Source organism: Neoarius graeffei, chromosome 22, assembly GCF_027579695.1.
Source record: "Neoarius graeffei isolate fNeoGra1 chromosome 22, fNeoGra1.pri, whole genome shotgun sequence".
In the NCBI taxonomy this organism is placed as follows: Eukaryota; Metazoa; Chordata; class Actinopteri; order Siluriformes; family Ariidae; genus Neoarius; species Neoarius graeffei.
Window position 1 is genome coordinate 2,317,561 of NC_083590.1, and position 21,635 is coordinate 2,339,195.

The 21,635-nt window shown below is 42.5% G+C and overlaps 1 protein-coding gene across 1 annotated transcript in view; it reads left to right on the forward strand.

Annotated features, from left to right (window-relative positions):
• Positions 1-21,635, forward strand: part of LOC132870524 (GTPase IMAP family member 8-like) — an 87,709-nt gene continuing 66,074 nt past the window's right edge. The window contains exon 1 of the mRNA XM_060904193.1: positions 1-16. Within this exon, the coding sequence (XP_060760176.1) occupies positions 1-16 (16 nt within the window). The remainder of the gene's footprint in view (positions 17-21,635) is intronic.

Sequence of the window (21,635 nt, forward strand, 5' to 3'; positions counted from 1 at the left end):
ATGGCCTCGAGTAAAGGTAAGCAGCAACAGGTCTTTTATTCAGAGTACTATATCACACACTTTAAAATGTTAAAAGTTTTCATCATTTGTTAAAACTCATTTCACTCTTCAGCCATATATGGGTTTTATAGGACTATTTTATAAGATCAGCCATGTCAGTATTTTTCTCCAGACTCCTCTGACAAAGTTACTGAACCGCTTCCTGTTTTTCACTGAACTCAGAAGAGTCGCCCGGGAATCTTAGTCCTGAGGCCTGTGTCCGGGATTTAAAACAAGAAAAATAATTATGCAGATGTCACCTCGTACTGGGAAAACCCCTCTGATCTGATGTCCTTTGATCAGGAGGACAGAGTGGCAAGAGGAGCCTTGTGATCATGCGTCTAACAAGCGAGAGCAGAATGAAAAAACAGGCCGAGGTTCAAGGAGCATTTAGAAACCAGAGTTAAAGCAGGTAATGTGTAAAATTAGAGGAGCGCTGGACTGGAACTGATCTGATACTGAGGGACGGAATTGTCTCTTTTTGCAGTTAATTTTAACTCCCTCTCATATATATACAGTGCTGAGCGTAAATGAGTGCACCCCCTTTGAAAAGTAACATTTTAAACAATATCTCATTTAACACAAACAATTTCCAAAATGTTGACAAGACAAAGTTTAATATAACATCTGTTTAACTTATAACGGGAAAGTAAGGTTAATAATATAACTTGGATTACACATTTTTCAGTTTTACTCAAATTAGGGTGGTGCAAAAATGAGTACACCCCACAACAAAAACTACTATATCTAGTACTTTGTATGGCCTCCATGATTTTTAATGACAGCACCAAGTCTTCTAGGCATGGAAGGAACAAGTTGGTGACATTTTGCAACATCAATCTTTTTCCATTCTTCAACAATGACCTCTTTTAGTGACTGGATGCTGGATGGAGAGTGATGCTCAACTTGTCTCTTCAGAATTCCCCATAGGTGTTCGATTGGGTTCAGATCAGGAGACATACTTGGCCACTGAATCACTTTCACCCTGTTCTTCTTCAGAAATCCAACAGTGGCCTTAGATGTGTGTTTAGTCATGTTGGAAAAGTGCATAATGACCAAGGGCACGGAGTGATGGTAGCATCTTCTCTTTCAGTATAGAGCAATACATCTGTGAATTCATGATGCCATCAGTGAAATGCAGCTCCCCGACACCAGCAGCACTCATGCAGCCCCACATAAGGACACTGCCACCACCATGTTTCACTGTAGGCACCATGCATTTTTCTTTGTATTCCTCACCTTTGCGACGCCATACAGTTTTGAAGCCATCAGTTCCAAAAACATTTATCTTGGTCTCATCACTCCAGAGTATAGAGTCCCAGTAGTCTTCATCTTTGTCAGCATGGGCCCTGGAAAACTCTAGGCAGGCTTTTTTTTTGTGCCTGGGCTTTTCGTGGACGGCATCCATGCATGCCATTCCTCTGCAGTGTACGCCATATTGTGTCACGGGAAATAGTCACCCCAGTTTGGCTTTCTACTTCTTTAGATAACTGCAGTGAACTTGCATGCCAATTTTCTTCAGCCCTTCTCATCAGAAGACGCTCCTGTCGAGGTGTTAACTTCCGTGGACGACCTGGACATCTCTGTGAGATGGTTGCAGTTCCATCTTTCTTAAATTTTTGTACAACTTTTGCTACAGTATTCTGACTGATAAGTAAAGCTTTGCTGATCTTCTTGTAGCCTTCACCTTTGTGGTGTAAAGAAATTATTTTCTTTGGGGAATTCTGAAGAGACAAGTTGAGCATCACTCTCCATCCAGCATCCAGTCACTAAAAGAGGTCGTTGTTGAAGAATGGAAAAAGATTGATGTTGCAAAATGTCGCCAACTTGTTCATTCCATGCCTAGAAGACTTGGTGCTGTCATTAAAAATCATGGAGGCCATGCAAAGTACTAGATGTAGCAGTTTTTGTTGTGGGGTGTACTCATTTTTGCACCACCCTAATTTGAGTAAAACTGAAAAATGTGTAATCTAAGTTATATTTGGCATGAAATTTCAAAATGTCTCACTTTCGACATTTGATATGTTGTCTATGTTCTATTGTGAATACAATATCAGTTTTTGAGATTTGTAAATTATTGCATTCTGTTTTTATTTACAATTTGTACTTTGTCCCAACTTTTTTGGAATTGGGGTTGTAGAAGTCATATTTTTAATTTGTAAACTCTTAATACTTAAAACATTATAAGCCCATTTCTTTAATATTGATTTATTTCATAAGTGCTATGACACGTTCATAAAACACTACCCAGCTTTTTTCAGTAGGATGAGCACACAGAGTTGCATTGATGTAGCTTCATGTAGTTTCTGAGAAAACTTATCCAGATTGAGTCCAATTATACAAAGTCCAGTAATGAAAATCAAGGGCCATAACTCTGAAAATAATAATTTATTGTAAATGATTTTCAAACACAACTTAAATCATGACCAGTAATATAAGCATCTAAAGTTTCATTGATGTAGCTCATGTAGTTTCTGAGAAAACTCATCCATATTGAAACAGACGGATGGACTCCATTCCTACAGTGGGGAAAATAATTATTTGATCCCCTGCTAATTTTGTAAGTTTGCCTGGTTACAAAGAAATGACCAGCCTATAATTTTTATGGTACTTTTATTTTCACAAGTAGAGACAGAATAGGTGGCACGGTGGTGTAGTGGTTAGCGCTGTTGCCTCACAGCAAGAGGGTCCGGGTTCGAGCCCCGTGGCTGGCGAGGGCCTTTCTGTGTGGAGTTTGCATGTTCTCCCCATGTCCGCGTGGGTTTCCTCCGGGTGCTCCGGTTTCCCCCACAGTCCAAAGACATGCAGGTTAGGTTAACTGGTGACTCTAAATTGAGCGTAGGTGTGAATGTGAGTGTGAATGGTTGTCTGTGTCTATGTGTCAGCCCTGTGATGACCTGGTGACTTGTCCAGGGTGTACCCCGCCTTTCGCCCGTAGTCAGCTGGGATAGGCTCCAGCTCGCCTGCGACCCTGTAGAACAGGATAAAGCAGCTAGAGATAATTAGATGAGATGAGATGAGACAGAATATCATCAAAAAAGTCCACATATAAAGGTTATAAATTCATTTGTATTTGATTGAACGCAATAAATATTTGATCACCGACAAACCAGCAAGAATTCTGGCTACCACAGACCAGTTACTGTCTGTGCCCATGAGCCACACAGATTAGTCTGTCACTTTAAGAAAGTACTCCTAAGTTCTACTTGTTATGGTTATAAGACACCTGTCAACAGAATGAACCTCTTCCAACCTCTCCACCACCATGTGCAAGACCAAAGAACTTTCAAAGGACATCAGAAACAAGATTGTAGACCTGCACAAGGCTGGAATGGGCTACAAGACCATCAGCAAGAACCTTGGTGAGAAGGAGACAACTCTTGGTGCAATTATTAGAAAATGGAAGAAATATAAAATGACCAACAATCGCCCTCGGCCTGGCGCTCCATGCAAGCTCTCACCTCATGGGGTAAGGATGATCATGAGAAGAGTGAGGGATCAGCCCAGAACTACATGGGAGGAGCTTGTTAAAGATCTCAAGGCAGCTGGGACCATAGTCACCAAGAAAACCATGGAGCACTTGCATGTGATGTCACAGCCGATCCAGATTGTGACAGACGTCATCGTGTCGGTCAAATGCCATATTCCGCCTTCTACTTCTGCTTTTACTTCTACCTTTTCTTCTGGAAAACCCTACTATATACAATTCTACTACAACGGCTGCGGCTACAAGCTCTCCCTACCTGTGCACGTTTTTTATGTTTTTTGTGTGTATTTTTGCGTGTTGTTCGTCTGTACCAGACTTCAATATCCACTACAACCGTATGGACTTACTGGACATTGGTTTCCAGCAGAAAATGACGATTTGTAGCGATTTCCATCGCATGCACAACATTCCGGACGAGAAAAAAAAAAAACATTCCGGACGAGATAGCGAGCGAGACCAGCGGGGTCTCCTTGGATTGTTATTGGAAGCAAAGCGAAGGAGGCGGCGCCGGGAGCCGAAGCAAAAGCGAGGCTACAGGCAGAGCCGGCCTGTTGACTAAGCTCAGAAAACAGCTACTCAAACCTCCACTGCCAAGCCTCTACCTCTCCAACGCCAGATCCATGTAAACAAGACGGACGATTTGGAATTACCTTATTCTATTCTATAATTGGCTGGTCAGTGCTATACTCAATACTTAAGTGACTTACCCATCCAATGAGGATTATTTTCTTGTTTACAAGATGCCACATCTGAGTCGCTGACAAATCCTGAATTTCTGTAAAGAAAACTGTCCAGAGATTTATAGGACCGCAGTGCTTCACCACTGAACAGCGAGGGAATGTTAATGAGGTAATCATACACGTCCGGGTATTCCGCTGGCAGTTCAAAATCCGGTCGTGAAAACTCCGTCCGGAAAGCCATAAGGGTCACAAATCTGTAGATCGTTTATTTTAGACATATATCTAGTTATCTGTTCATTAGAAAAATGAGCCGTGTAGTCCGTCGGTTGAAATTGATCCATTCTGTACACGAGTGCAGCAGTATTCAGCGGTGTTTTTGACCGACAAGATGGGGGTTGTGTACTTTCCGGTCACGTGACTGCAAGATCTCTATTGGTAACATACTATGCCGTAATGGATTGAAATCCTGCAGTGCCCGCAAGGTCCCTCTACTCAAGAAGGCACATGTACAGCCCCATCTGAAGTTTGCCAGTGAGCACCTAAATGATTCAGAGAAGGCTCGGGAGAAGGTGATGTGGTCAGATGAATCCAAAATTGAACTCTTTGGCATCAACTCAACTCATTATGTTTGGAGGGAGAGAAATGCTGAATACAATCCCAAGAACACCATCCCCACCATCACGCACAGAGGTGGAAACATTATACTTTGGGGCTGTTTCTCTGCTACAGGTACAGGACGACTTCACTGCATGGAGGGGCTGATGGACGGGGCCATGTACCGTAAGATCTTGGAAGAGAACCTCCTTCCCTCAGTCAGAGCACTGAAGATGGGTCGTGGATAGGTCTTTCAGGATGACAGTGACCCAAAACATACAGCCAAAGCAACAACGGAGTGGCTCAAGAAGAAGCACATTAAGGTCGCGGAGTGGCCTAGCCGGTCTCCAGACCTTTTAATCCTATAGAAAATTTGTGGAGGGAGCTGAAACTTCGAGTTGCCAAGCGACAGCCTCAAAACCTTCAGAATTTGGAGAGGATCTGTAAAGAGAAGTGGACCAAAATCCCTCCTGAGATGTGTGCAAACCTGGTGACCAACTACAAGAAATTTCTGTGCTTGCTAGCAAGGGTTTCTCCACCAAGTACTAAGTCATGTTTTGTTGAGGGACCAAATACTTATTTCACTCGATCAAATGCAAATGAATTTATAACCTTTAATATGTGTATTTTTTTCTGGAATTTTTTCTTGATATTCTGTCTCTATTTGTTAAAATAAAAGTGCCATAAAAATTATAGACCCTTATTTCTTTGTAACCAGGCAAACTTACAAAATCTGCAGGGGATAAAATAATTATTTCCCCACTGTATATGCCCCTGTGCACTTCATGGCGGAGGATAATAACCCAACAATATGACCCATCAGCCTTAACCCAGCGTTTGGGTTGAAAAAACAACCCAGCATTTTAGAGGGTACTGTTCAGTCATGGCTTAAACAATTCAGTAGGGCTCCAGATAAAGCTGTCATCTATAAGAGTGATGTAAAAGGACATTGGCTTGCAGCATTGAGCGATGTAGAAGTCATATTTTTAATTTTGCTGAATGTTTATGGGTATAGCAACAGGGATCAAAAGAAGTTACTGTGAGCAAATATCAATGATGTCAAAGTTTTTAAAGCAAAATATTTAACAGAATTTATTTTTGTTGGAGGAAACGTTAACATCAGTCCTGACTGGCTGGCTGGACTGGTTCTCATCTCATTATATTGATCACCATTTTAATGAAACAGTGGATATAAAAAGTATACACACCCTGTTAAAATGATCGGTTTTTCTGATGTAAAAAAATGAGACCACAATAAATAATTTAAAAAATTTTCCCACCTTTAATGTGACCTATAACCTGCACAAGTCAATTGAAAATCAAACAAATCTATTCGGGGGAAAAACATAAATAAAAAAATGTACAATGAGCTGGTTGCATAAATGTACACACCCTTAAACTAATACTTTGTTGAAGCACCTTTTGATTTAATTACAGCATTCAGTCTTTTTGGGTTCACACCTGCCATCAATTAAAATGACTCTGATTAACCCCAAATAAAGATCAGACATTTACTCAGTTGCATCCTCCAGCAAAAGCCAGGGTTCACAGAGAGCTTACAAAGCATCAGAGGGATCTCATTGTTGAAAGGTATCAGTCAGGAGACGGGTACAAAAACATTTCCATGCCATTAGATATACCGTACCATGGAGCACAGTCAGACCCGGCGCCAGACACGGACTGACGGACGGGCCTTGAATTGCTTTGGGGGGGGCACACATTTTATACGCCAAGCCAGGGCAACACAACTGTTTCTAGCAACCCAGGAGAGCAGCACAGACGTGACGAGTTAAATATTCTAAGAAACCTATAAAGCAACCAAAACAACTTTCCAAAATGTATCAAACATTGCTCAGCATATTAAAAGTTTGTTTTTTTTTTTTGCTCCGCTGGCCTCACAACGCACAAAGCTGATTTCTATCTACCGGAAGATGTCGTGATATTACGGAGCCGTAGAGTACGGAGCCGTAGAGGGGACATGGTGAATAAAAAAAGAACAAAGCGTGGGAACGACTTATAAGGCGTGTGCACGAGATATTAATGCGCGCGCACGAGTTATAACCTGTGCGCACGCTTTGCGTTAAGGCGTGCGCTCGGGTAGTTAAAAGTGAGGGGACGAGTTACAAATCGTTCCCTCGCTTTCATTAAGGCGTGTGCACGAGATATTAAATCGTTCCCTCGCTTTCATTAAGGCGTGAGCACGAGATATTAATACGTGCGCTCGAGTTATAAAGGCGTGCGCACGGGTTATTAAAAAGTGAGGGAACGTCTTAAAACGCGTTCCCTCGGTTTATATCCAAGGCGTGGGAATGATATCCTATGTCGTTCCCTCGACTTATTAAAATATTCCCACAATGTCCTTGTTTTCGTTGATCTCGTTGCCTACACACACACACACACGTACACACAGGCTGTAGGTCACCATGGTAGCTCCGGAAATACTAGACGCTATTTTATTATATTTTAATACTGGACTCAGATACACAGAAATCCTCGATGCACTTGCATCCCAATATGGCTTTATTATCAGAGGTGTCAAGTAACGAAGTACAAATACTTCGTTACTTTACTTAAGTAGAAATTTTGATACTTTCTACTTTACTGGAGTAATAATTTTCAACCTACTTTTTATCTCTACTCGTTACATTTTCAAGCATTTACTTTTACTTCGTTACGTTTATAATAGTCTCGTTACTTGCATTTCATTGCGCCAATCTTTATATTATACGGAGCCGTAGAGGGGACATGGTGAATAAAAAAATAATAAAGCGTGGGAACGACTTATAAGGCGTGTGCACGAGATATTAATGCGCGCGCACGAGTTATAACCCGTGCGCACGCTTTGCGTTAAGGCGTGCGCTCGGGTAGTTAAAAGTGAGGGGACGAGTTACAAATCGTTCCCTCGCTTTCATTAAGGCGTGTGCACGAGATATTAAATCGTTCCCTCGCTTTCATTAAGGCGTGAGCACGAGATATTAATACGTGCGCTCGAGTTATAAAGGCGTGCGCACGGGTTATTAAAAAGTGAGGGAACGTCTTAAAACGCGTTCCCTCGGTTTATATCCAAGGCGTGGGAATGATATCCTATGTCGTTCCCTCGACTTATTAAAATATTCCCACAATGTCCTTGTTTTCGTTGATCTCGTTGCCTACACACACACACACACACGTACACACAGGCTGTAGGTCACCATGGTAGCTCCGGAAATACTAGACGCTATTTTATTATATTTTAATACTGGACTCAGATACACAGAAATCCTCGATGCACTTGCATCCCAATATGGCTTTATTATCAGAGGTGTCAAGTAACGAAGTATAAATACTTCATTACTTTACTTAAGTAGAAATTTTGGTACTTTCTACTTTACTGGAGTAATAATTTTCAACCTACTTTTTATCTCTACTCGTTACATTTTCAAGCATTTACTTTTACTTCGTTACGTTTATAATAGTCTCGTTACTTGCATTTCATTGCGCCAATCTTTATATTACTTATATTACTTTGTCCACCTAATAAACTGCCACTCAGGGCGCTCCAAGCACACAGCAATCAGAGCTCTGACTTCAACACCGTTAGTAAATTGCGGGCTCTCGTTCGTTTGTCAGGAGTGGAATCCCCACGACGCCCCCCCCCCCCCCCCCCCCCCCCCCCCCCACGAACCATGCGGCATTCTCTTTTCTGAGTCAGGTTAAGTTTACAAACGCAGTTATGGTATCTTGGTGGGGGTTAGTGAGTAAAGTGACAGGTCTTAGCTTAGTAAACGTTATATTAGCTTGTAGTGTGTCGGCATTCCAGCGGCCGCCCTTTCTCTCCTCGCCTGTGTTCAGCCTCGCATTGCTGGAACACAAACATTCTGTTGACTTCTCTCGGTGAGCCAGTAACTAGTAGGGATGAGAAAGTGTTTTTCTTGCGTTTTAACTGGAACCTGCTGCCTCTACTGCACGTCCCATATGAAAAAGAAAAAAACTGTAATTTTACAGTAGTGTTAGTGTAGTATTCATTCATTCATTCATTCATTCATAGCATTCAAATACTGTATTATTACTGCCGTTTAGACAGTGAATGCAATGCAACTTTGGACACAAAATGATTGCCAGCATACTGCAAAAATATTGCGTTATACAATATTTTGGACATTACAATGCTGCAATCTTTTCAAATAAATCGTATTACTTTAGTTGTTTTTTCCATCTGTGTGGATCAGTAGGATGGGGTGATGTGGTCGAGACATGTGTGTGTGTGTGTGTGTGTGTGTGTGTGTGTGTGTGTGTTTTAATATATACATTTTCAATAAAAATGTATTGATAACTTACTTCTGAGGTATGAAGTTTTACACCATTACAACACTTACAGACAACAAGTCATTATTACTTGTGCTCCATGAAACACATTTTAATGGGTCAGGAGAATGGACTGTATGTGGACTTCTAGGCTGCGCCTTTGTCCTTAATAGCATTTTTTCCTCTTTCATTACTTTTACTTTTGTACTTTAAAGTAGTTTAGAAATCAGTATACTTTTTACTTTTACTTGAGTAAAAAGCTTCAGCTGATACTTTTACTTCATGAAAAGTATTTCTAAACCATAGTATCTATACTTCTATTTGAGTAATAAATGGTAATACTTTTGACACCTCTGTTTATTATAAGTCTGAGACACCTCAAGAGAGTTCTGAGAGAGAATGGGCTTCGCCGTCGTAGTTTTTCTGACCTAGGAACGACTATAGATTTCATCATCAGCCAACTAAATAGCCCAGGTCGCCTCCACGGGTACCGCTGGATGCACGCAAAGTGCCTGGAACATGGCATTCAGGAAAAAACAGAGGATGTACGGATTATCCTTCAACTACTGGACCCAGAGAGTGTTGCGCTACGCCGTCGTCGTACACTTCAGCGCAGACAGTACTTTTCCAAAGGACCCAATTTCATTTGGCATGTCGATTCTTCTGACAAACTAAAACCGTTCGGAATCTGCATAAACGGATGCATAGACGGGTTTTCCCGTAGGATCGTCTGGCTGAAAGCCGCACACACAAGTAGTAACCCGCGAGTGATTGGCAGTTACTATGTGGATGCAGTGGAGAGGTTAGGTGGATGCCCGAGAATCGTACGAACTTTTTGGAACTGAGAATGTGACTGTGCGAGACATCCAGAAGTTCTTCAGCTCTCCGAAGAACTCGATCCAGTTTTCAGCCCCTTGTCTACGCAACTGGCCCCACCAAGATTCAATACGCTGATTTGCAGTGCTGGCCCCGGAGATGTAGCTTCGGTCCCCTGCCCTGTCGTCTTCTCCGTCACGCCTGAAGAACTTCTGGATGTCTCGCACAGTCACATTCTCAGTTCCAAAATCAGTTCGTACGATTCTCGGGCATCCACCTAACCTCTCCACTGCATCCACATAGTAACTGCCAATCACTCGCGGGTTACTACTTGTGTGTGCGGCTTTCAGCCAGACCATCCTACGGGAAAACCCGTCTATGCATCCGTTTATGCAGATTCCGAACGGTTTTAGTTTGTCAGAAGAATCGACATGCCAAATGAAATTGGGTCCTTTGGAAAAGTACTGTCTGCGCTGAAGTGTACGACGACGGCGTAGCGCAACACTCTCTGGGTCCAGTAGTTGAAGGATAATCCGTACATCCTCTGTTTTTTCCTGAATGCCATGTTCCAGGCACTTTGCGTGCATCCAGCGGTACCCGTGGAGGCGACCTGGGCTATCTATAGTCGTTCCTAGGTCAGAAAAACTACGACGGCGAAGCCCATTCTCTCTCAGAACTCTCTTGAGGTGTCTCAGACTTATAATAAAGCCATATTGGGATGCAAGTGCATCGAGGATTTCTGTGTATCTGAGTCCAGTATTAAAATATAATAAAATAGCGTCTAGCATTTCCGGAGCTACCATGGTGACCTACAGCCTGTGTGTACGTGTGTGTGTGTGTGTGTAGGCAACGAGATCAACGAAAACAAGGATATTGTGGGAATATTTTAATAAGTCGAGGGAACGACATAGGATATCATTCCCACGCCTTGGATATAAACCGAGGGAACGCGTTTTAAGACGTTCCCTCACTTTTTAATAACCCGTGCGCACGCCTTTATAACTCGAGCGCACGTATTAATATCTCGTGCTCACGCCTTAATGAAAGCGAGGGAACGATTTAATATCTCGTGCACACGCCTTAATGAAAGCGAGGGAACGATTTGTAACTCGTCCCCTCACTTTTAACTACCCGAGCGCACGCCTTAACGCAAAGCGTGCGCACGGGTTATAACTCGTGCGCGCGCATTAATATCTCGTGCACACGCCTTATAAGTCGTTCCCACGCTTTGTTATTTTTTTATTCACCATGTCCCCTCTACGGGGTTATAACTCGTGCGCGCGCATTAATATCTCGTGCACACGCCTTATAAGTCGTTCCCACGCTTTGTTATTTTTTTATTCACCATGTCCCCTCTACGGCTCCGTAATATTACTTATATTACTTTGTCCACCTAATAAACTGCCACTCAGGGCGCTCCAAGCACACAGCAATCAGAGCTCTGACTTCAACACCGTTAGTAAATTGCGGGCTCTCGTTCGTTTGTCAGGAGTGGAATCCCCCCACGAACCATGCGGCATTCTCTTTTCTGAGTCAGGTTAAGTTTACAAACGCAGTGATGGTATGTTGGTGGGGGTTAGTGAGTAAAGTGACAGGTCTTAGCTTAGTAAACGTTATATTAGCTTGTAGTGTGTCGGCATTCCAGCGGCCGCCCTTTCTCTCCTCGCCTGTGTTCAGCCTCGCATTGCTGGAACACAAACATTCTGTTGACTTCTCTCGGTGAGCCAGTAACTAGTAGGGATGAGAAAGTGTTTTTCTTGCATTTTAACTGGAACCTGCTGCCTCTACTGCACGTACCCGTAGAGGGGACATGGTGAATAAAAAAATAACAAAGCGTGGGAACGACTTATAAGGCGTGTGCACGAGATATTAATGCGCGCGCACGAGTTATAACCCGTGCGCACGCTTTGCGTTAAGGCGTGCGCTCGGGTAGTTAAAAGTGAGGGGACGAGTTACAAATCGTTCCCTCGCTTTCATTAAGGCGTGTGCACGAGATATTAAATCGTTCCCTCGCTTTCATTAAGGCGTGAGCACGAGATATTAATACGTGCGCTCGAGTTATAAAGGCGTGCGCACGGGTTATTAAAAAGTGAGGGAACGTCTTTAAACGCGTTCCCTCGGTTTATATCCAAGGCGTGGGAATGATATCCTATGTCGTTCCCTCGACTTATTAAAATATTCCCACAATATCCTTGTTTTCGTTGCCTACACACACACACACACACGTACACACAGGCTGTAGGTCACCATGGTAGCTCCGGAAATACTAGACGCTATTTTATTGTATTTTAATACTGGACTCAGATACACAGAAATCCTCGATGCACTTGCATCCCAATATGGCTTTTTTATAAGTCTGAGACACCTCAAGAGAGTTCTGAGAGAGAATGGGCTTCGCCGTCGTAGTTTTTCTAACCTAGGAACGACTATAGATAGCCCAGGTCGCCTCCACGGGTACCGCTGGATGCACGCAAAGTGCCTGGAACATGGCATTCAGGAAAAAACAGAGGATGTACGGATTATCCTTCAACTACTGGACCCAGAGAGTGTTGCGCTACGCCGTCGTCGTATACTTCAGCGCAGACAGTACTTTTCCAAAGGACCCAATTTCATTTGGCATGTCGATTCTTATGACAAACTAAAACCGTTCGGAATCTGCATAAACGGATGCATAGACGGGTTTTCCCGTAGGATCGTCTGGCTGAAAGCCGCACACACAAGTAGTAACCCGCGAGTGATTGGCAGTTACTATGTGGATGCAGTGGAGAGGTTAGGTGGATGCCCGAGAATCGTACGAACTTTTTGGAACTGAGAATGTGACTGTGCGAGACATCCAGAAGTTCTTCAGGCGTGACGGAGAAGACGACAGGGCAGGGGACCGAAGCTACATCTCCGGGGCCAGCACTGCAAATCAGCGTATTGAATCTTGGTGGGGCCAGTTGCGTAGACAAGGGGCTGAATACTGGATCGAGTTCTTCGGAGAGCTGAAGAACTTCTGGATGTCTCGCACAGTCACATTCTCAGTTCCAAAAAGTTCGTACGATTCTCGGGCATCCACCTAACCTCTCCACTGCATCCACATAGTAACTGCCAATCACTCGCGGGTTACTACTTGTGTGTGCGGCTTTCAGCCAGACGATCCTACGGGAAAACCCGTCTATGCATCCGTTTATGCAGATTCCGAACGGTTTTAGTTTGTCATAAGAATCGACATGCCAAATGAAATTGGGTCCTTTGGAAAAGTACTGTCTGCGCTGAAGTGTACGACGACGGCGTAGCGCAACACTCTCTGGGTCCAGTAGTTGAAGGATAATCCGTACATCCTCTGTTTTTTCCTGAATACCATGTTCCAGGCACTTTGCGTGCATCCAGCGGTACCCGTGGAGGCGACCTGGGCTATCTATAGTCGTTCCTAGGTCAGAAAAACTACGACGGCGAAGCCCATTCTCTCTCAGAACTCTCTTGAGGTGTCTCAGACTTATAATAAAGCCATATTGGGATGCAAGTGCATCGAGGATTTCTGTGTATCTGAGTCCAGTATTAAAATATAATAAAATAGCGTCTAGTATTTCCGGAGCCATGGTGACCTACAGCCTGTGTGTACGTGTGTGTGTGTGTAGGCAACGAGATCAACGAAAACAAGGACATTGTGGGAATATTTTAATAAGTCGAGGGAACGACATAGGATATCATTCCCACGCCTTGGATATAAACCGAGGGAACGCGTTTTAAGACGTTCCCTCACTTTTTAATAACCCGTGCGCACGCCTTTATAACTCGAGCGCACGTATTAATATCTCGTGCTCACGCCTTAATGAAAGCGAGGGAACGATTTAATATCTCGTGCACACGCCTTAATGAAAGCGAGGGAACGATTTGTAACTCGTCCCCTCACTTTTAACTACCCGAGCGCACGCCTTAACGCAAAGCGTGCGCACGGGTTATAACTCGTGCGCGCGCATTAATATCTCGTGCACACGCCTTATAAGTCGTTCCCACGCTTTGTTATTTTTTTATTCACCATGTCCCCTCTACGGCTCCGTACTTATCTCACATTGTCCCACAAAAATATTAATATAGTGTAGATAACGTTACTAATTGGTTCTGTTAAGTGTCCATTTCAGTCATTAAACACATTTAACATTCACTTTTATTATGATTATACTAATTGAATTTGATTTTTTTTTTTTTGAGGGGGAACAAAATGTAACGGAATAATTACTTTCCCTGGTAATTAGTTACTTTTATGACAAAGTAACTCCGTTACTAACTCAGTTACTTTTTGGGAAAAGTAACTAGTAACTATAACTAATTACTTTTTGAAAGTAATGTGCCCAACACTGGTCAAGCTATCTAATGAGGCATAACTTTTAACATTTATAAGGAACAGAACACACTTGAACAAGTTCTTAGAAACATTTTATGATTTATTTGTAATTTATAATTGTGGCCTTTTCCTCCTGCGGCGCAGACCTGTACATGGAAACAGAAAAACATAACCAAAATTAATTTGATGCAGCATTGATAAAGAAAGTCAGCAGTAGGCTATGGGTTTCTAAATGCCACCCTACCTCATTATTTGGACATGGGGAAAACTATATTTAAAATCCAAAGAGGGATGGAGGGAGGAAAATTAAAACAAAAGAAAGAAATGAAATATAGAGTAGAGAATATTTGATAAAATTAAGGATGTTTTTATTCAGTAAACATTTAAAAAAATGTTCTACAACACTCTAGCCTAGTGACTTACCAGTAACAAAATAGACTTGAAGTATTCAGATCCGCTCTGCATAAAGCAGCTAAATCCTCTCTCTGTCTCCTGGCAGAAAGCTCCTTGGTTTGCTTGTGTTTCAATCACAGCTGGTATTCTGTAGAAAGACTTCTTTTCACCTTTCCCATCAGCTTTGTTAGAACCCTAACACAGCACAAAAGTTTACCATTGTAGGTTTATGATGAACCAAGTGCCTCGTGGGTTCACATACCGCGCGCTGCCGTTATTTCCCCCTAATCACGAGTTTGTTGGTCTTCCTTCTTCTTCTTCTGGTTTATTGGCGGTTGGCAAGCAACTTTTAGATGTGCATTACCGCCATCTTCTGAAAGGGAGTGTGGGTCTGGATCTACGCTACTCTACACTCAAAGGGGAAAAAGGAAAAGGAAAAGGAGAAAAAAAATACTAAAATAAATTAATAAATAAATAAAGGGAAATATAAACAAATAAGCAAAGGGAGTGTTGCCTACAATCTCCACAGAAGACCTGTTTCCTTCAAAAAGGTAAACAAATATGTAAAACATGGCTCTCCTGTCTGCCTTAGAAGTACTTCACTTAGCTTTAGGGGAACTTTCACTCCTTCAAGACATTTACTTAGTTCCTGCCTCTCATCCAGATGTCTAGTACATGACTCTACCACATGCTCTGGAGTTTCAGGGTTGCCACAGTCACTGCATTTGCCATCTACATGTTTCTTTATTAGAAACATTATGTTGTTCAGACCTGTATGGCCAATTCTCATTCTAGAAATGATATCCTCCTCCTGTGTACTCCTATGTGTACTTCGTCCCCTTCCCACTGTTTTCTGAATATTATACAGATGTCTACCTGTGTGTCCCTTATCCCATAGTTCCTGCCACTTCTGCCTAATTTTGACTTTAGTTATACATTTCATTTCCGCCTTACTGTACTTTATGTGCATCTCTACTCCAGGTTGGTCTACTGCTTTCTTGGCATGCTGGTCTGCCAGTTCATTACCTGTAACTCCAATGTGTGCAGGCACCCACATCAGTGTTACACTGACCCCTGACCTTTGCAGCCTGCTTACCATCTGAATAATATCTATTATGATATCCTGTCTTGACTGTGATTGTACATTTTTGATGCTGTGCAGAGCTGAAGTAGAATCAGTAGCAATCACAATATTCCCTGGAACAGATCTATTACTGTCCACCCAAGACAGTGCTAATAATATAGCCACCAGTTCTGCTGTGTACACAGCCAGGTTGTCGCTCAGTCTTTGCAAAACAGTCACTTTTATTTTTGGAATTACAAATGCAGCGCCCACTTGACTATCCTTCTTTGATGCATCTGTATAGACAATATAGCTGTCCCCATAGTAATTCTGTATGTACCATTCAGCATAATACTTGTCCACTTCTACCTCCTCTCTTGCCTCCAGAAGGCCAAGGTCAACTAAAGGCAATTGTAAGGTCCACCAAGGAGTCGCAGCAAATGGAACAGTAGGACACACAGGTAAGTCTCTGATCTCTACTTCTCTTGCCATTTCTCCTATAACCCATCCAAAGCTTCTAACTCTGTCATTTCTCCTCTCTTGGCAATCCATTAGTGATTGCAGGCCTATGTGACCTTTCTGGTGCCCCATAAGATTAGCCCAGTACACCAAAGACAGCTGATCCCTCCTTAGATGTAAAGGCATCTCCCCCAACTCTACCTGCATGGCCGTCACTGGAGAGGTTTTAATAGCTCCCATGCATATTCGCAAGGCTTGATACTGTACCAGGTCTAGTTTTTTTAGTATAGATTCAGCCGCAGACCTATAAGCTACGCATCCATAGTCCAGCACTGACCTTATCAGGCCTGAGTAGATGGTCTTCATTGCTGTCCTATCAGCCCCCCATTCCGTACCTTTCAGACATCTCATAACGTTCAGCACTCTTTTACATCTTTCAATGATTTTCTGTATGTGCATAGCCCAGGTCAGCCTTTTGTCAAACCACATACCAAGATACTTAAAATGCTCCACTCTCTCCAACTCTGACCCCCCAACAGTGATTTTAAGATCCTGAATACTTCTTCTCTTTGTGAAGAGCATAAACTTTGTCTTTTCCACAGAGATTCTAAAGCCCCAATCCAAAGCCCATTTTTGTACTTTGTCCACTCCTTGCTGCATTCTCTGAACTATATACTCCACGTTCCTTCCTCTCTTCCACATAGCTCCATCATCTGCAAATAAGGCAACATCTATAGATTTGTCAACCTCCTTAAAAGCCTCGTTAATCATCACTGTGAACAATAACGGGCTGATAATGCTGCCCTGAGGAGTTCCATTCTCAACCCCATAACTGTTGCTAAACGCTCCATTAATTCTGACAGTAATTTTTCTCTCAGATAGGAAGGCCTTAACCCATGCCCATATTCTCCCTCTTACTCCAAGCTGGGACAGTTTAATAAGCAGCCCCTCTCTCCATAGCATGTCATACGCCCGTTCTATATCAAAATACACTGCTGCAACAGACTCTTTATTTACTTGGGCCCTTCTGACTGCATCCTCCAATGCTATAATTGGATCCATTGTACTCCTACCCTTCCTAAAACCTGACTGGTAGTTGTGTATAAGCCCCCTGGACTCTAGAAAAAATACCATTCTGTCGTTAACCATTCTCTCAAGAGTTTTCCCCATCTGGGAGGTCAACGCAATTGGCCTATAGCTGCTAGGGATCCTGGGGTCTTTCCCTGGTTTCCGTATGGGAACAATAATTGATTCCTTCCAGGATATAGGAAGTACCCCCTCCTCCCACACCTTGTTGTACAAATGGAGTAATGTTCCCTTACTCTCAACACTGAGGTGTTCTAGCATAGAGTAGCATACCCTATCTCTACCTGGAGTAGACCTGCCCGCCTTCTGTAACGCCCTATTCAACTCCTGGAGGGTAAATGGTCTCTTGGTCTTCCAATGTGGCGCAGGGTTTGTTTACTTCCGGTTTCGGGTGACGTCAGTGAAAGGGGTCTAATGGGGGCATTACCGCCACCCACTGGATTGGGGTGTAAAGCAGTCTGAACAAAACGTGTAAACATAAACATAGGAGAAATGAACCCATTTTTCTAACTCGTCCTCACTTAGTCTACTTTTCTTTTTTGATTAGTCCGGATTTGATATTGTAAATTTAAATGTGAATCAATGTATATTCATCGGACATGAACAAATGAATAAATCTTGAGTAATCTTGAGGGGCGTGTGTGTCCGGGGCGCGGTGTCGCGGGGGGGGATCGAACGAACCCTCCGATCCCCCCTGGCTATGGGCCAGAATTAGTTGCTCATCCTACCAATGTTGAAAACTGGCCGGCAAAAGTGACGATGGTTCAACATCGTATATTCGACCTTCTCTGACGGTCGACAGATCAACCTTTACCCACGGTGATTCAACAGTGATAAATCAACCTTCTCCGACGGCGGAGAAATCGACGTTTCACGGCGCCGTTTCAGCGTTGATTTTCTGACTTACGACGGAAACTGACCACTCTGACCAAGAATCGGCGCCGTTTCAACATCCCTCTGCTATCTGGGAGGACATCAAAAATGCTCCTGCTGTTGGCAGCTTCAAATCTAGACTAAAGACCAAGCTGTTCTCAGATGCTTTCTGCTAACTGATTAAGATCATCATCTTTACATGTTTTAAACTCTTTACTTTTACAGTCTCTCCATGTTTTAAATTTTACTTAACTTTTATTCTATTTTATTCCGCTGTTTTTTTTTTTTAAATTGAACTTTTATCTCATTTTATTTTATTTCTACTATTGTTTAATTCTTATTAATTTTCTTCCCCATTTATTTTATGTAATTTTATTTTCTATTGTTTACTGTTTTGCTTTTACTTCTGTAAAGCACATTGAACTGCCACTGTGTATGAAATGTGCTATATAAATAAACTTGCCTTGCCTTAATAGTTTTTGTAAACTAAATCTAAAGATGATAAAGTATAATGTATCTTATATACTCAAATATCTTAAATGGCAACTTGCACAATACTTTCAGCTCGGTTGTTGTTCTTGTTTGTCACAGATAAAATAATTGCAAATTATGTATGTAAACAAAGTGCTGTAATCTTTGAAATAAACATTGTTTCATTGCTATGCTTACTATTATTATAAATATTAATTTTATACATTTTAAAATTATTCAAATCTCCAAATTTGATAATGTCATCACATTTAAAATGTTATGAATGATTTAGTCACAAAAACAAAACAATATGTGAAGCAGAGGCACAGCCACTTGGAACATTGCTAGTGATTCAGCCATTCCAAGTTGTAAAAGGGGGAAATGGGTCTGATGGATGATGTGTTTCATCAGAAATAATTAGAATAGTTTTCTTGAAATATTTGTGATTACATACTTGATTGTCTGAAGACCTCCACCCATTTAATTTTTTGAAGAGAAAAACAAAGTGTTAAAAGAAATACTTTCAATGACACATCCCCTCTCAACTTCTGATGTGGAATAACCCAATCAGACCAATTCTGCATCTTTCATCTCTCCCCATCCCTTGCTTCATGATAATGGTGGATGGTCAATCCTCATCCCATAAAGGCCAGAAGATTCAATGAAATATCTTTCAAATTGAAAGTTGTTACATATGCAAAACAACATGGAAAGGACATTTATTTATAAGATGGTAGTGCTATGGTTTGTAATAACAGAGTCAGAATTTAAACAGATCTAGATCTACAATACACATATATCAATGGATAATAAGATAGTATCAATAATATTTGTAAGTTTGAATGCCAAAAGTAGTTCTATTGGAGTCCCTATTTAGTGCAACCTTGAATGGCCTTCAGTGATGAAATTGATAGCAATGTGCAACCAAGGTCTCGGGGGTGTGGGTAATGGCATGAGTTTCCCAACAGGCAGAACTCGGGTTACCATGGCTTGAACGCAGGAGGATATGAACTGTTTTTTTATGTCAGTTATCATGTTCTCCCACCAATACTTGGTTCTGATAAGTTTGTAGGTGCATCTGCTGTTCAGATGTCCCATGGCTGGAGAAGAGTGTGCCCAAGAGATCTAGTGGCCTTTGTACTAGGGTGGGATGAACCTGAGACCTTGTGGGCATGCTTCAGGTGGGTTTCGGGGTTGGTTCTGAATGAATGAATGAATGAATTTATTTATTTCGAACATATATAAAAATGTATGTAACTATTTGTACATACAAAAGAAAGAAAATGAAAAACAGTGACAAAAAAAGAATAAATAAAATAACAAAGAGCTAATACCTTACAATACACCGCACATTGTTTGAACAAGGAGTGGGACTTTCTTGGTTCTTTCTTGATCTTCCATGAGAGAGCATTCACAAAGCACTTGAGTGGCAGGATGAGTGTAGCTTCTGGGCTGGTTGTGGTGGAAGCACGTCATCGAGACAGAGTGTCTGCTTTAGTGTTCCAGGACTCTGGGCAGTATGCAATGGAGCAGTTGAATCCAGTGAAAAACAGAGTTCATCGTGCCTGTCGGGGGTTCAGATGTCTTGCAGACTTGAGGTATTCTAGGTTTTTGTGGTCAATAAAGATACTGGAGGGGGATGTGTGGCCTTTTCCAGCCAATGTCTCCACTCCTCCAAGGCTAACTTGATGGCTAGCAGTTCTCCATTTCCGATGTCATAGTTTTGTTCTGTGGGTGCCAATTTCTTGGAAAAAAAAGCTACTGAATGCAGCTTCAGTCTGTCTCCCTTGTGCAGTGACAGCACTCCGCCAACTGCAGTCTTGAAGGCATCTCCCTCAACAGAGAAGGGCTTTGAGGGGTTTGGGTGCTTGAGTATGGGTGCAGTGGTGAAGGCTGATTTAAGACGAGTAAAGGCTTCCTCTGTTCCCTGGTTCCACTGTAGATGCCTAGGACTGTTTTTGAGCAGTGTTGTGAAGAGTGCCACAATGGTGCTAAATCCCTTGATGAACCGACGGTAGAAGTTAGGGAACCCCAGGAAGCATTGGAGCTCCTTAACGAGCATGGGCGAACAAGTGACAGTGGAGACCTTGTTCGAGTCCATGCTAATACCGTCAGCACTAATAAATAATCCAGGAAAAAGATCTCGGTGATGCAAAACTCATCTTCCAAGATGGTGGCGTGCACACACGCAGCAGCTCCTCTCTGTCCCGACAGAATGGTGTTTTCGTGTTTTAAAACAGTGTGTATCTGTTCGTCTTTGTCGTGTCCATTAGTCTCAAGGTGCACATACTCCCGTGAGTTTCTGCTCGACATCCGCAGAACTATATTCACGGATATAAATCCAGTGGACGCGGAAGTGCTATGCGACTACGGTTTGCTCTGGAGGCCTGCTCAATCACCGACCCCCACTCCTGCATCCAGCCCGCAGTGGAAGCGCCACAGGCGGAACATGCGGAAGCAGAAGAGAGGCAAATGCGGAGGTATCCAAGCTAGGCTAGCGGCTATCCCTCACTGGCCGGCTATCCCTACCATCACTCTGGCCAACATACGCTCGCTGGACAACAAGCTGGATTATGTCCGCCTACTCCGCTCATCTTTTAAGTCTGTGAATGATTGTTGTGTCCTTATGTTTGTGGAAACATGGCTTAATGACAGCGTCCCTGACTGTGCCATTCAGCTAGCCTGGCTAACATGCTACCGGTCAGACAGAGCGTGTTAGGGTCCAACCCAGTCTGAACGGTCCTTATTTCTCGAGACCCCAATGCCTTCATGCCCCTCGGATCCGGGACGGAGATACCGCGAAAGAAACAGACCAGGAAAACCAGAAAGGTTTCACAGCCAGTTTATTCACAGTCACTTCATCGAAATGAAAACATTTTTGAAAACATTTTATAGCATCCATTTATCTCTGTGTTTGTATTTTGTCTACATATGTACGCAAATGTGTATATGTTTTGTGTGTGTGTGTGTGTGTGCGTATGTGTGTAATGTGTCTGTGTGTGAGCGTGTGTGTGTTATGTGTGTGCGTCTGTGTAGGAATGTGTGTGTAATGATCTGGAGCAG